The 16,317-nt window shown below is 49.2% G+C and overlaps 1 protein-coding gene across 1 annotated transcript in view; it reads left to right on the forward strand.

The window, feature by feature from the left end:
• Positions 1 to 1,698, forward strand: part of USP10 (ubiquitin specific peptidase 10) — a 63,206-nt gene extending 61,508 nt beyond the window's left edge. Inside the window, exon 14 of the mRNA XM_019979364.2 lies at positions 691 to 1,698. Coding sequence (XP_019834923.1) covers positions 691 to 878 — 188 coding nt within the window. The 3' untranslated portion in view covers positions 879 to 1,698. The remainder of the gene's footprint in view (positions 1 to 690) is intronic.
• The last annotated feature ends 14,619 nt before the right edge of the window (positions 1,699 to 16,317 follow it).

Here is a 16,317-nt window from a genome sequence, read left to right on the forward strand (position 1 = left end):
TGGCCAGTGTGCTGTGTCTGCCGGGTGGCTCCACAGGTGCCCACTCAGCCTAGCTAACTGCCCAGGCAACCCTCCTGGGGCAGTGCTGTCCTTGTCATGGGTGACAGTCCTCAGCAAATCTCAGATTCTTGGTTTTTTCACGTAATATAAGCCCATTTCTAAACCACCAAACAGTCCTAATCTGTCCTATGAAAAAATTAATCTTGTTGTAATGTACTTGGCATTCCTCCTAGTGGGTTAGGCTTTTCCACGTTTCCACGCTGTCCAGGATTCAGACACTCTGCTGAGAACAGTCTGGAGGTGGGGTTGGCTGGATCAGGGCCTGGGGTTTGGGTCTCAGTATGCGGTCCCCCAGGGCACCGGGCTGACGGCTCTGCAGACCGTGTCTCCTGTGTGTCCTGCTTCCCAGGGGACCGTCCCCAGGCCCAAGTCTTCACAGGGCTCACAGATGGGACGACCCCATTATAAATTGGCATTCCTTTCATGGTTTGGGAGGTTTGAACATGTTATCACAGTATAGATGTGTGACTCTGTGTTGTAACTTGTTGAGGGTTTGAGTTTAGACGGCCTCGCTGTGTGTGTCATGTTTCTCTGTCCCACCTGGCTTGGTGTGGGGTTTCGTGAGACTGGGGGGTACCGTAGGCACTGCTGTGTGAAGCCGCTCTCACGGCGCCCGGCCCTCTTTTGCAGTGGTCTACCACCACGGCAGCAGCGCCACGGGCGGCCACTACACCACGGACGTCTTCCAGATCGGGCTCAACGGCTGGCTGCGCATCGACGACCAGACGGTCAAGGTGGTCAGCCAGCAGCAGGTGGTGAGGCCCGCCGCCGAGCGCACAGCCTACCTCCTGTACTACCGCCGCGTGGACCTGCTGTAGCCGCGCCCGCGCCGCGCGCAGACTCGGCACTCACCGCCTCCCCTCTTCTCTTTAGTGGCTCTTTAGAGAGAAGCTCTTTCTCCCTGTCGCAAAAATGGGCTAGAGTGAAAGGAGACGCCTTGGGTTTTGTGCACAACATAGCTTCTGTTGACTTCTGACTTCCAAATCAAAATCATCTGGTGAAAGACTGTCTCTTGATTCAAGAAAATACATGAGAAACACATTTCTGAAATAATGCTGATTCCTGAGTAAGAAGGGGAACTTGCGTTTGATTCCCGGTCTAATTGCATAGTAGAGTAAGTCCTGCACCAGCAACAACACTTGTAAATTTGTGAAAATGAATTTTATCTTTCCTTAAAAAGGATAAATTTTTTAATCCATCACACTTTCGCCCCTCACCCTTTAGTTTTTGATAAAGGATAAAAATGAGCCAGTTACCAGAGAAGAAATAGTTCTTCAAAAGATAAACACACACAAAAAAAGTTGCTGGTTCCTAACAGGAAAAATACATTTTAATAATTGTGCGATGAGAAGCTGCTTACGTACACATTGCAGATCAAATATCTGGAGTTACGATGCCAGTCACATAGAAGGGTGATTGTAACTTTATTGCCATTAAAAGATTTCAGAACGCATTCATGCTTCTGTGTACACATAATGAAAAAGGAGCAAAATAGCGAAGATTGGTATTTCCTTCCGTCTGCTGTCTAATTCTGCTGTCTGCTCTTCTACGATGCCGCGTCTCTAATTGTACACAGTTAGTGATAGCTAGGAGTATACAGTTGTCGCCCATCAATAAAAATCACAAAGTTGGTTTAAAGCTGCATGTGTGGTGTTTCTTTGACAGCGAGTGCCTTTTCCAGTAACTGGAGTTCAAGCAGGCAGGACTGCGCTGCCAGAATTAGAGTAAGCCCTTGGTGCAGCGTGCCGTGTTTGCGAATGCCGACCCAGCCCTCAGATGGTCGTTGTTCACTGTTCCCAGAGTTGCTAATGCTAGTGATTTGGATAGGTGGATTTTTTAAGATCTTCAAATAGCAGAAATGGGGGTTGGTGAGTGCTCTCCCCGTTGTGTTGTCCCCTGCGTTGCTCAGTTCACAGAGGTGGGGAGTGTGGGTCTTGCCCAAGCATCCCTGTCGTTGCCCGCCACCAAGCCTCCTGACTGCGCCATGGACACCACCTCTGGATGTGGAAAGGAAGCCTTTCGAGATGGAAGAGATGGAGAGACGTCATGCATGTCAGGCATTCCCTGGCCCACGGCGCCATGGTTCTGGAAGGCCCTGCACAGGCCCCTCACAGCAGTGAGCTGGGGTCCCCAGAGATGCGGATTACGTGGTCCAAGCTCTTCCTTTTAGCATCCACTGCTCATAGCCATGTGTCACTGTGAGCTTACTTTTAGAACTACAGTGCTGTTAGAGCACGGGGAGCCGTACCCAGTATTGTGTACAGGACAAGAGTGTGTACATGTATGTAACTGAGTCACCATGCTGTACACCGGAAATGCAACATTGTAAATCAGCTGTACTTCAATAAAATATATGCACATTAAAAAACTGTAGCACTAACGTTGTCCCCTGGGCCTGCTTGCTGTGTCGTTGCTGTGCTCCGATTTGCTTAGCTTCTTAATGAGTCGTAATCAGCCTCTCATTAAAATTGTGTGTGATTGTTATGGAACACATGGGGTCCAGAGTAAGTTTGGGGAAAGCAGCCTGCACAGCAGTAGCCCCACCACACGGTAGGAGCCTCTTCAGAGCCTGGCGCTGTTTGTTCTACGCTGTGATCTGCGAACTGGGGCAGGGCATCCTGTGCGAGCGGCTTGCCTGTCCTGAGGTTTAGCCTCTATAACTGGTGTTGGTTACAGTGTCCCCGTGAGTCAGCAAGCGTCCTGTCCAGAACAAGGCCTCCCACTTGGGAGGCGCCATTCCCAGGAATCTGAAACGGGCCAGGACAGAACGCTGCTGTTGTTGGTACACTGCCTACTTCCAGATCTTGGCACCCACCCTGTGTATTTCAGTATTTTCTCTCGGATGTCATTCAGGGATCTCTTCATGGTCTTTAAATTGCTAAGTCACCTATTTTGTCAAGCTCAAAGTATGTTGGAAATGACTGAAATATTAGGAAGCTTCAGAAGATCTTGTCTCTCAGAAGTGGTTGGAGATGAATTCAGTCCAGCGGGCCTTTGGGTATCTTGGTCACCCTGTCCCGTGTGGCGGTGCTGCATTCACTCTTGAGCGCTGCTGTCCCTTCTGGCACGTCAGACTCGTAGATTCTGTGTCTGGCAGCCAGCAAAGGGCTCCTCTGTTATCCTGTATACAAGTGTGTTGTCTGAAAGACCACTCATGGCCCCCTACTCCCTGACAGCTCTGGTCATGTTTATGACAGATACACAACTTTCCAGTTTTCTTGTGCTTACACAGGATCAGCGTGCCTGGCTGCAGACGAGCAAAGCTCAGGAAGGGGCCGACTGTATAGTGAGGAGATGCCAGCCTGGAATTCACAACTTTCTGCCTTTGGTTCCCTGGAGGGACTGATTGACCCTTGGGAAATTGAGATCATTCTAGCAAGTCCAATGCTTTCTAGGGTCCCACGTGAACTGTGGGTCTCTCCATGTCCTTGAGATTTTGGACTCAATGTTCAGTATTCTGTGCTGCAGATTTTAGTATATTTTAGAAGTCTCATAGACTTGTTTCCTTGGCTTTAAGGCATTTACATTCGGACCTTGGCTCATGAACCTTGTTGGGGTTGCAAATTGAGTGATTTGACCTGTGTTTGTCACTGGCTTTTAAAGCACTGTGAATGCTAGGCTGACGTTAGAAGTGTTTCACTGGGGGTTTTTTCCTTACTGTTGAAATGAGGTGAACAAGACCCGGAAGTCTTCCAGGAAGAATAAAACTGGGTGTATCTGGTTGGTGTGTTGTGTGCCCAAAGCCAGGAAAGTGCACGTGCCACTTATCCTGGTGGAAAACGTGTTCCATTCCTCATGGAACAATGGTAGTTCTTCCTTTCTCCTGTTTGTACAGCCACGTTCAGCTGCCTGGCCCCGTGGCTCAGAGCAGCCATCTCTTAAGTTCTCAGGTAGTCAGTGAGTAGTCATGGTCTACTGTGTGTAGTCAGGTAGTCACAAGCAGTAAATTTGTAGTCAGCAGATGCATCATTGTCTGTCTTTCCCTTTGTGGAAATTTCTGGAGATGGCTGTCATAGGCTGCTTGTACTCGACTGGGCCAACTAGTGAGAAAGCCAAGATCACAGGCGGAGTCCGTTGCTTTCAGTTAACCAAGTGAGCCAGTGACCTTGGTGCTGCCCAGCTCTCAGCTCACCTGCAGGAGTCGGTGCCTTGCCAGTGTGGCTGCTTCAGTCTCATGGTCTGTGACGCTTCCCTTGGGAAGCGCTTCCTGCATCAGGAGAGACCGAAGACTTTTCTGTACTTCTCTGTCTCAGGAAGGAAAGATACCTTGTTGACTGGCCCCAGCGAAGGCAATACCTTCGAAGGTAACAACCACAATTTCCTGAGGGTCATTGGCTTCAAAAACATTTGAGAAAAGTCTTAGTGTTCATAAAAAATCATCCACATCTAGTAAGGCCATGTGTGAACAGCCTTTCTGTACACATGACGCTGTGTTGTTTCTTTCAGTCATAGCAGATTGCCAAGCAGGCATGCTTTTTCCTCATTAAACTTTTGCTCTTGCTTCCTAGTATTTTTTAAAAATCTGTTTTTATTCATCTTTTGAACTGACCGTTGCCATCTTATTTATATACGTTTTGGAGATGAATGTATTTCAAGATGAATGCTTGAAAAATGAGATTTACTTCATAGCTTGACTTCACCCTGTGGTGATGTTTGTTTTATTCAGGGATAAGCAAATGAACCATTGAACAATTGCTTGGTCCCCGAACCACTTTGCTGTACACCTGAGACTGATACAACATTGTAAATCAGCTATACTGCAATATAAAATAAAAATTAAAAGCAAACTCTGAGTTTTGGTTTCTTTCTCCTTAAAGGGAACGTACCTAGCTGCTGTGTGATTCAGGAAGTGTTGTTTTGACTCTCGGACTTCACGTGCATCAAGTGATATTGTTCAAGATGTTTTCATCTTTCATGAACTCCGTTTCCTCCTGGATTCCATTTCTGTGTCTGCTTTAATCTGACATATGTTGAATGTATTCACTGTTGGTTTCCTAGCAAGTCAGTACGAGGGTAGCTTTGTTTATTCTGTGGCATCAAAGCACTCAGGCCTGAGTGTGTTTGAAGCACTCCTGGAGCCCTTCCTGGGAAACCCCGTGGCCGTGTCAGCACAGTTGGAAATCAGGTGGACCTCGGCCCCGAGGTGTGTCTTGTCCTGTTTTGAAATCGTAGCTGGCTTCTGTTTCTTTAGATACCTTAACGAATGCAGAGTGTTTCTGGTTTCAGCTGTCAGGCCCTCCTTGAGGCTTCACCGAGCTCAGGGCGGCTCTGGGACTCTGGGGTGGGGTCAGGTGAGCCTGACCTTGAGCTCTCACCTGTCCTCCAAAGAAAGTCAACCTCCTCACGGATTTGCTGAGCATTGGAGATTCTGTACATGACTGAAGAAAACATTTTGCAGGTCTTTTACATGAGCATGGATTTCCTGACCAATCTGAGAACGGACTCACTCCCTGTGGCCAGCAGCGGGCCCGGCTCTGGGCTCTGATGCCTGGCGGGTGGATTGCTTTCTGCTCATCTTATCACCCGGAGAAGGCAATGGCACCCCACTCCAGTACTCTTGCCTTGAAAATCCCATGGACGGAGGAGCCTGGTGGGCTGCAGTCCGTGGGATCACTAAGAGTCGGACATGACCGAGTGACTTCTCTTTCACTTTTCACTTTCATGCGTCGGAGAAGGAAATGGCAACCCACTCCAGTGTTCTTGCCTGGAGAATCCCAGGGACGGGGGAGCCTGGTGGGCTGTCGTCTGTGGGGTCGCACAGAGTTGGACTGAAGCGACTTAGCAGCAGCAGCATCTTATCCCACTGCAGCTGAAAGCAGTGTCCTCCTGTGCTGGGCGGAGAGTTCGGTCGGTCAGCTCTGCCTTGTGGCTTCACCCTCCTGACTTTGCAGCTAACATCCACCCTTCACATCCCAGGCCAGCGAGGGGGTCCTCCTGGGGGGCATGCAGTGACATGAAATCTCACTGTGTTTTCACTGAAATATGTTCTGTTTTTGTCAAGGTGTGAATTAACTTTGCAGTAGTAACACTCCCTTTCTAGGGTGCTCTCTTCTGTTTCTTAGGGCTTCAGACCCTCCAGGTGCACTGAGACCACGCCTCCCGGTGTCAAACGGCCAACTCCGTGGAGCTGTCCCTTGGGGCTCATGACCTGGAGCAGGTCCGGGGTGTTGGGACCTGTGGTCGCTCCTGGGGCGCTCCTGTTTGCTGCCCCCCTCCCCCCATTTCCCCTCTCTGGGCAGCCTTTCTCCTTTGGCACCTTTTCTTGGGATGCTCACAATAGCTGAGAGGACATGGGGTTTCCTAGGGGCTAGGCCCAGCCATGGGGGCTTCCGGGCACTTGGCCCTCTGACGTCTGGCAGGATTTCGTGCCTGTGCTGTGCAGCTGGGGAGTCGGCACCAGCCTGAGTCTGCTTGGACCCCTGTGCTGTGCCGTGTGCTGGCGCCCACCCCTCCATCCTCAAGGCTTGCCCAGCTCAGTCCTGTCACTCGGGAGTGAACTGGAGTGGCCACCGGAGCCTGGTGATACAGCAGAGAAGCAGAAGGGTAATCTGGAGGAATGCTCCGTGCGTATGGTACTAAAAGGAATGAAGGGATTAGAAATTGGGGTGCAGAAGCACCCAGCCTGTGCCCCGAATTCCCCCTGCACTAACCAGCTATGACCTTGGGGAGGTGGCCTGGTGTCTGAAGTGCCCGGGGAGGGGCACTGCCACATGGGGCCAGGGACAGGGTTAGGCCAGGTAACAGGTGACATCTGTAAGCAGAGCCTTGGAGCTCAGCAAGCCTTGGTCACCTGAGTCCCTTCTGGTGTCATCACAGGGTCAGGTCTCGTTCTTCATAACTCACCTTTCAGACTTTGTGCTTTCTCCCTGCCTCGACCTTTGATTCTGCTTGCCTGTTCCCTCAATTGAATTCTGCTGTCCTGTCAGTTCGGGATGCTTCTCTTGAAGCCAGGCTTCAATTTTTTGTTCAATTCACCACCACACAGAAAAAGGAAACCAAAAACCAGTCCCATGTAAGATTTGCATCTAACCTAAGTATTTTGTTCCTGTTAGTCCTAATGGTGACAGTATGTAATGTGATTCAAAAGTCAGAAAACTAAAATTGAAGTTCACTGCAAAAAACTGTACGCGAACAGCGGCAGCACCAGCAGGATGGCCTCGCAGGGTCCGTCCGAGGTCCACCCTGCAGCCCCTCCTTGCCGTGGGCGGGACCTGTGACCTCACGGCTCATCCCTGGGATCTGACCCCTTGGCCCACTGAGCAGCTGACTCACTGGGTCTTTGCAGGCCCCCGGTGCTAACACCCCAGGCAGGTTTGTGGCTAATGGAGCAGGAAGGGCTGGGCCAAATCCTGCCCCCTTTTCAGGGAAATGACAATAAAACCTGGAGCGGGGCGGGGATGAGAGGGTGGTGGGGAGGGAGACGTTTCTTCTCTGCTGGCGTCAGTGGTGGTGGTTTGGAAAATCTTGTGAAAGGGAACCAAGTGGCTACCATGAGTCTGCATTTTCATATGGTTTGTGTTTGACTTGGAACGCCTGCAACCAAACCCTTTAATTTCACTCGAGTAAAAGTGATGCATTGACTAAACCATCCTGTCCTACTGAAGTTGGTGCTAAGGGGAGGGTGGTGGTGTCACATGGGGGTGGCAGGGCTGGGTTGGAGGTGTGACTTGCACACAGCTTAGGGCACATAGCATATTCACACTCCTGTGCAAATGTGTTGAGCGTTTCCAGCACCTGGGACCTCCACCAGTGGAGGTCTCACCACTGGTCTCACCTGTCTCACCAGTGCCCGACGTCTGTCATACATCACTTCTCACCCTTGGCGCCGTGGCTATGTGTGTGTGGGTGGCTGCCCTGTGCATGGTGGGGTGTTAGCAGCCTCCTGGCCCCACAGTGGGTACCAGCTGCACTCCTCCTCCAGTTGTGACAACCAGAAACCTCACCATACATGGCTGAATGTCCCCTGGGGGCCCACATCACCCCTGGGTGGGAACCACTGCCGTAGGGAGTTTGTTTAGGATTTCATAGAAACAACATCACACAGCCTGTACCCTGTGCCTGCTTTTACCCAAGGTTATCTGCAGTTGTAATCACCCCAGTGTGGCGGGGTCAACACAGTCTCTTGGTGTTGAAATCTCCAGGGGGGTGTGAGGAGGGCTTAAGCTCACAGAAACCTTGTATGCAGAACGTGCCAGTTTTAGTAACAGGGTGACCACTGATAAATGATTCTCAAAATTATAAACTCTTCATAGTCCAGATAGAAAACCCTTTTCGTCCCAGTTACCCCTGATTGAATGCTCACCTGATGGCAGATGCCAGGCTAACCAGGTGCCATGGATTCTTTGCACAATATCTTCCTTATTTTCACCAAAATCTCAAGAAGGGAGCCAGACGAGCCTGTTGATAAACGAGGGAGCAAGTTTAACTGGTTGGTGGTTTGCAGAGTCCCCTCGTTTCATCCACCATGGGTGTCCCCTCCCACTTACCCTCGGAGAGGGGCAGAAACTGGCTTCCCTGTTTTTTTGGAGGAAGTTTGTGTGAGTGACAGATGGAGTCAGTGTCTGGATCCTGCTTCCCGGTCCCAGGCAAGCTCCCCCTGCTGCCCAAGGAGGACAACCAGGGCCTATGGCTGGTTAATCACACAGTTCTGCCCCTTTCATCTCAGCCTTGAAAGCCAGCTCCCACAGCCCAGTGCCATGCCAACACAGAACAACTCCTCCCCCAAAAAGACTGAAAGCAGACACCCTCATCCAGACATCCCAGTGCTTGTCTCTGTATGTTCTCCCCCACCCCTGCAGTGTAGTTGTGTATTCCAGTTTCTCTACAGTGGGTATTTTTTCTTTGTAAGTTTTAGAAATATTTTTTTCTCTGTGTCCCCAAGCCAGCCCAGGTAGCTGCTGGAGGTGCCTCTCCCATCCCCCACCTCTCTAAGGGTTCTAAGGTCTGAAGTTTGGCCATGTTGCAACCCCAGAGGCTTATCTTGATGCCAGCCATTGGGGAAGCATGTGTGTCCAGTCCATACCCTCTTGGAATTCAAGCACTGGTTTGAGAATTCACGTGAAGCTCAATTGTGTGCTCTGGAATGCAAGCATCTAACTCCACGTTTAAATAAATACAGAGAGCACAGGCCATCTGGGCACCGTGGACCGTTCCACTGGGATGAGCTCAGTACAAACACTCTCAACCTAAGGGTTAAACTCTTACTTAAATACTTAAGGGTTTCCAACTTCTGGGGAAATATTCCTGGGAAGAATGTCTTTGGGGTTTCATCAAACACTTGGAAAATAATCTGAAAACATTTTTCCAAACCCTAGATGGTTCCAGCCCTAATTGATCCTTAATAACTATGTCTACACAGGCTTCCTCCATTCTTGTCTGCATTCTTAACACTGTAAAGGCCAAGGAGACCTCTGTGCTGAGTATGGGACTGGTGCCAGTAGGCTCTGCAGATCATGGTGCTCTGGCCGGTCTCTCCAGCATCACAAAGGAGCCTTCCCCACCCTAGAAACAGCCAAGCATGCTGTGAACTTATGAAAATCAGAGCTTGGGGCAATTTCAAGTGAATTTAATTCACCCATCAGACCTTTACTGGGTACTGACTTGATCCGACGTTTTTCTTGTAGATACAGGGAGATAAAAAATGAAAGAAGGTCGGGAGTTTGACAACTCCCATCTTGACGGGCTCACAGTCGGAGGGAGAAAGTGGGACCCAGGCTCTGGGGAGGATGAAGTGATAAGTGTTAGTCACAGAAAAGGAGTCGGGCCTGGGAGAGCCCAGATGAGGGGCTGTCTGGGCAAGTTGAATTCAATTCTCAGTTCAGTTCAGTTCTGTCTCAGTCGTGTCCGACTCTTTGTGACCCCATGAATCACAGCACGCCAGGCCTTCCTGTCCATCACCAACTCCCGGAGTTCACTCAGAGTCACATCCATCGAGTCAGTGATGCCATCCAGCCATCTCATCCTCTGTCATCGCCTTCTCCTCCTGCCCCCAATCCCTCCCAGCATCAGGGTCTTTTCCAGTGAGTCAGTTCTTCGCATGAGGTGGCCAAAGTATTGGAGTTTCAGCTTCAGCATCAGTCCCTCCAATGAACACCCAGGACTGATCTCCTTTAAAATGGACTGGTTGGATCTTGCAGTCCAAGGGACTCTGAAGAGCCTTCTCCAACACCACAGTTCAAAAGCATCAATTCTTTGACGCTCAGCTTTCTTCACAGTCCAACTCACATCCATACATGACCACTGGAAAAACCATAGCCTTGACTAGACGGACCTTTGTTGGCAAAGTAATGTCTCTGCTTTTTAATATGCTATCTAAGTTGGTCATAACTTTCCTTCCAAGGAGCTGGCATCTTTTAATTTCATGGCTGCATTCACCATCTGCAGTGATTTTGGAGCCCCAAAAAATAAAGTCTGACACTGTTTCCAGTGTTTCCCCATCTATTTCCCATGAAGTGATAGGACCAGCTGCCATGATCTTAGTTTTCTGAACGTTGAGCTTTAGGCCAACTTTTTCATTCTCCTCTTTCACTTTTGTCAAGAGGCGAAAGTTCCTCTTTACTTTCTGCCATAAGGGTGGTGTCATCTGCATAGCTGAGGTTATTGATATTTCTCCCGGCAATCTTGATTCCGGCTTGTGCTTCTTCCAGCCTAGCATTTCTCATGATGTATTCTGTGTATAAGTTAAATAAGCAGAGTGACAATATACAGCCTTGATGTACTCCTTTTCCTATTTGGAACCAGTCTGTTCCATGTCCAGTTCTAACTGTTGCTTCCTGACCTGCCTACCAGTTTCTCAAGAGGCAGGTCAGGTGGTCTGGTATTCCCATTTCTTTCAGAATTTTCCACAGTTTATTGTGATCCGCACAGTCAAAGGCTTTAGCATAGTCAATAAAGCAGAAATAGATGTTTTTCTGGAACTCTCTTGCTTTTTCAATGATCCAGCGGATGTTGGCAATTTGATCTCTGGTTCTTCTGCCTTTTCTAAAACCAGCTTGAACATGTGGAAGTTCATGGTTGACATAATGTTGAAGCCTGGCTTGGAGAATTTTGAGCATTACTTTACTAGCGTGTGAGATGAGTGCAATTGCGTGGTAGTTTGAGCGTTCTTTGGCATTGCCTTTCTTTGGGATTGGAATGAAAACTGACCTTTTCCAGTCCTGTGGCCACTGCTGAGTTTTCCAAATTTGCTGGCATATTGAGTGCAGCACTTTCACAGCATCATCTTTCAGGATTTGAAATAGCTCAACTGGAATTCTTTCACCTCCACTAGCTTTGTTCATAGGGATGCTTTCTAAGGCCCACTTGACTTCACATTCCAGGATGTCTAGCTCTAGGTGAGTGATCACACCATTGTGATTATTTGGGTCGTGAAGCTCTTTTTTGTACAGTTCTTCTGTGTATTCTTGCCACCTCTTCTTAATATCTTCTGCTTCTGTTAGGTCCATACCATTTCTGTCCTTTATTGTGCCTGTATCTGCATGAAATGTCCCCTTGGTATCTCTGATTTTCTTGAAGAGATCTCTGGTCTTTCCCGTGCAGGGGGCCTGGTTTTCCAGTTGGTATGTCGTTTCCATAGATACTGGGCATAGAGCTCAAAGTCCACCATCCGGCCCAAGGTGGAGTCCTGCTTTCAAGATGGAGCCTGTTCTGTCTGTTTCCTCCTTCATTCCCCGCTCTTGATGCTCTTAACTCATAGTATGAGCACCATTCATAGGGATATATTGCACCCTGACTCTCCGACCTCTAATTTGGGAGAACGTCATTAACCTTTGGGTTACAAAGTTCATAATGCATTGTAAAATAAAGGGTCCACAAAGCAGAACTATCAAGGCAACTATAACAATGGTAAATACAGTTTTCCACCAATCACCCTTCACCCAAGATAGGACTGAAGTCCAACAAGGAAGATTATCATCAGACATAAATTTTACCTGACCTTTTGTGACAGCTAGGGTGGCTGATATATAGCCAGATAAATCAGGAATATAGACACAACATTCAACTTTAATCATAGCACAGGTCCCTGTTTGTACTGAAACTCTGGTTAGTCTCAAGATGATACCAGCAAGTCCTTGTAGCAGCAATTGATTGTCGAGCTTCCCCTCTGTTTCTTCTTTAAGATGATCTTGGTTTCACGGGGCTCAGTGGGGGCCTGTTGTGTAGTCCACTCGATGTCCTCCGGGTCTGTGTGGTATGCTCTCCTCACCGTCATGTGGTGGATCCACACCTGCAACTTTAACTCCAGTAGGGCTGGTCAGAACAACAGTATATGGACCCTTCCAATGTGGGGCCAAGGAGTTGTGTTTCCAGGCTTTGACCACACCTGATCCCTGGGCACAAATTTGTGAATCTGTTCCCCAAGGGGGGATGGCGCCCTTTCTTGTACATACTTAGTTACCTGATTTATCACCTGGTAAGGTGTTCCTTACCCAGTTGTTCCATCTGCTGTGAAATCTCATCTCCCCTTACCTGAGGCAAATTTGTTGGCACCTGTTTTATTATGGGAGGGGGCCTCCCATACACAATTTTGTATGGAGAAGAGCCTTGGGACTGTGGCGTCATCCTGAGTCTGAGCAGAGCTGTTGGAAACAAGTCCACCCAGAAGAGTCAGTCTCTTAAGATCTACTTGGAGACTGTCTCTTTAAGTGTCCGGTTGGTTCCTTCCACCATCCCAGGACTCTGGGACCTATGTGTTGCATGTAATTTCCACTTGATGTTTAAAGTGCTGCTTACTTGCTATACTAAATCAGTTACGAAAGCCGGGCCATTGTCCGATCCAGTGCTGGTAGGAAATCCAAATCTGGGAACTATCTCCCTAAGCAGGCACCAGGCTACTTCTGATGCTCTTTCAGTCCGGGTAGGAAAAGCTGCTACCCATCCCGAGAAAGTACATATTATGACCAGCAGGTAATGGTAGTGTCGGTGAGGTTTCATTTCAGTGAAGTCCACTTCCAGGTGTTCAAAGGGCAGCGTGCCTTTTACCTGAGTCCCTGGAGGTTTCTGTCTGTGCCGAGAGGCAGCATTGACCTGTGAGCAGGCAGTGCAGTTCTGAGATTTTGTCTTGCATAGGGAAGAGAGGCGGGGAACCAAGAAATATTTTCAAATTAGCTCTTCCAGTTTATTATGGCCTAGATGGGTCACTTGGTATGTTTGGCTTACCAGAGTGGGTGCCAGCTCCTCTGGTACCAATAATTTGCCACTTGGCAATTCCCGCCATCTCTTTCCAGTCTTGATGGCCCCTTCTGCCTTGGCTAGTTGGTTTTGAGCTTCACTGTATTTTGGAGAGTCTAGCGTTAGCTCAGGTAGCTCCACCAATATGAGAGCTTTAATCGGGGCTTCACTTGTCACCCCCAAGCCCTCGGCTGCCTTGTTTAGCGGTCTTATCTGTCAGTCTGTTCCCTGAGCTCGGTGGGTATCCTCTTTTTGATGTCTCAGCAGTGTATGACTGCAGCCCTTTCTGGCTCCCAGGCAGTATCTAATAGGGTCTTAGTTTCTTTCTTATTTTTAATATCTTTTTTACTAGCTGTCAAAGGCTTCTCTCCTTATACAGAGCCATGTAGTGTGGCAAAAGCATAGCTGGAGTCTGTGTAAATGTTTGTCGTCTTACTTTTTGACAGCTGGAGGGCCTGGATTAGAGCATATAGTTCCTCCCATTGAGTGGACCAGTGTGATGGCAGAGACCTAGCCTCAACGATGGTTTCTTCCATGACAACCGCATATCCCAACAGTCACTGTCCTTGTTTCACCAGGCTGGTGCCCTTGGTGTACAGGACGCAATCTGTGTGCGGGATTGGCTGGTCTCTCAAGTCAAGGCTGCTGGCGTATTTCCTTGCAATCATGTGAGGGCCCACCTTCTCCCACAAGAGAGAGAGTGGCCAGATTCAGGGCCTGACAAGGCTCAGTAGTAACATGGGGGTTCTCACATAACAGTCCCTGGTACTGAGGAATCCGGGATGTTGACAGCCATTTATGGGGGTCCCCTCACAGGAGAGTGTTGACCTCATGTGGGACTTTTACGAACAAATTTTGGCCCAAAGTCAGCTTGGTTGCCTCCCAGACCAGTAAGGCAGTTGCAACAACTGCCCGTAAGCATCCCAGCCACCCAGTGGCAACATTGTCCAGCTGATTAGAGATAAGTCACTGGTCTGTCCCATGTCCCCATAGCCTGGGACAACACTCCCATAGCCACCTTGTCCTTTTCAGTCACGTGAAGAGTAAACGGCTTAGCGAGGTCTGGCAGGCCCAAGGCAGGTGCTGATGTCGTTGTACAGGTTTGAGTTCTATTACCAGTGGGACTTGTTTTGCAACCCTGGGCTGGGTTGTCTTCCACCCAGACCTCAGGGAATTGTTGAGTTGACTCTCTCTCTCGGCTGTTTAGCCTGTCCGGTTTCCCTTCCAGGAGATCGTGCAACCTCCATTCATCTTGAGAGGTTACTGAGAGGAAGAGTAAGTAGGTGGTTGAGCCCACTTGAACAGTGGGTCTTCTGTGGGGGGAAAAGGTCACTTGTGTCCCCAGTTTAGACAGCAAGTCTCTTCCTAACAAAGGTACTGGGCATTCAGGGATGTATAAAAATTCGTGAATCACTTGGTATCCCCCATCTGACATTTTCAGGGTAGGCTTGAGACACAAAGGCTGCATTTATCACCATCTGAGACCCAGCAGCCTCTGGCTGGGTCTATTGGCGTCTAAAATCTATAGGCCTCGGACAGTCTTTCACGGAACTCAGAGGGTGATTCATTTTCCCTTTGAATCACTTCAGAGGGTTTTGCGATATTCATTGCTTTTCGGGCCCCCGTCTTGAGACCTTGTAAAATAGTCACCTCATATCCCTCCAGGTGGGCCCTCCCGTCCTCTGCGTTACAGTCCCAGCTGGGCCTCTCATCCGGGTGGCTAGTTCTGCCCACCGCTGCGGGTTTGCAGTACCCTCAGGTGCTATTGCTCTTAACCATTTTCTGGCCTCAGTTAGGATCCTGTGTCTCTCCTCAGTGCTGAAAAGGGAGACTAGTAGTTGGATTATGTCATCCTATGCAGGGCGGTGGGTTTGAAAAATAGTCTCCATTAGCCTAATCGTGGCTTGTGGCTCCCCTGAGCACGGTGGAGCATGTCTCTGCCAGTTTAATATATCCGTAGAGGGAAATGGCTGGTAATAACAGGCTACAGGGGGCTTATGGTAGTGCCCCAAGCGTCCTGAACTGAAGACTGTTGTAGCTCTCTGAGGGGCATGTGTAGTGGGGTTCTTTCCCCCTGTTCCTTGGCGGAGCGCAGCCTCTGTCTAATTGCTGCGTTTTCTTCCCCCTTCCCATCCGTACTCACTGGGAGAGGTGGATACAATTTAGGAGGTCCAGCTGAGGTGGAATTCTGGGTGCACTGACCAGAGGTCTCCACTGCTGGGATTGGAGCCTGCCGAAATGGCGGCTCTATGATCTCTGGGAGAGCTGGTGGAGGAGCAGTGGCTGCTGCAGGAACTTCACCTGGCCCTGGATTGGGCAGTAAGGTGGCCTCCGGTCCTGGTGGAGCACTGGGAGGCAGGCACGTCATTAGCCAGTATGGGAGAGAGGTCAGGTCAGTTCAATTCAGTCACTCAGTCATGTCCAACTCTTTGCAACCCCATGAACTGCAGCATGCCAGGCCTCCCTGTCCATCACCAACTCCCGGAGTTCACTCAAACTTATGTCCATCGAGTCAGTGATGCCATCCAGCCATCTCATCCTCTGTCGTCCCCTTCTTCTCCTGCCCCCAATCCCTCCCAGCATCAGAGTCTTTTCCAATGAGTCAGCTCTTCGCATGAGGTGGCCGAAGTATTGGAGTTTCAGCTTCAGCATCAGTCCTTCCAAAGAACACCCAGGACTGATCTCCTTTAAAATGGACTGGTTGGATCTCCTTGCAGTCCAAGGGACCCTCAAGAGTCTTCTCCAACACCACAGTTCAAAAGCATCAATTCTTCGGCGCTCAGCTTTCTTCACAGTCCAACTCTCACATCCATACATGACCACTGGAAAAACCATAGCCTTGACTAGACAGACCTTTGTTGGCAAAGTAATGTCTTTGCTTTTGAATATGCTATCTAGGTTGGTCATAACTTTCCTTCCAAGGAGTAAGCGTCTTTTAATTTCATGGCTGCAATCACCATCTGCAGTGATTTTGGAGCCCCTAAAAATAAAGTCTAACACTGTTTCCATGGTTTCCCCATATATTTCCTATGAAGTGATGGGACCAGATGCCATGATCTTAGTTTTCTGAATGTTGAGCTTTAGGCC

The sequence above is a fragment of the Bos indicus genome, chromosome 18 (assembly GCF_029378745.1).
Source record: "Bos indicus isolate NIAB-ARS_2022 breed Sahiwal x Tharparkar chromosome 18, NIAB-ARS_B.indTharparkar_mat_pri_1.0, whole genome shotgun sequence".
Lineage (NCBI taxonomy): Eukaryota > Metazoa > Chordata > Mammalia > Artiodactyla > Bovidae > Bos > Bos indicus.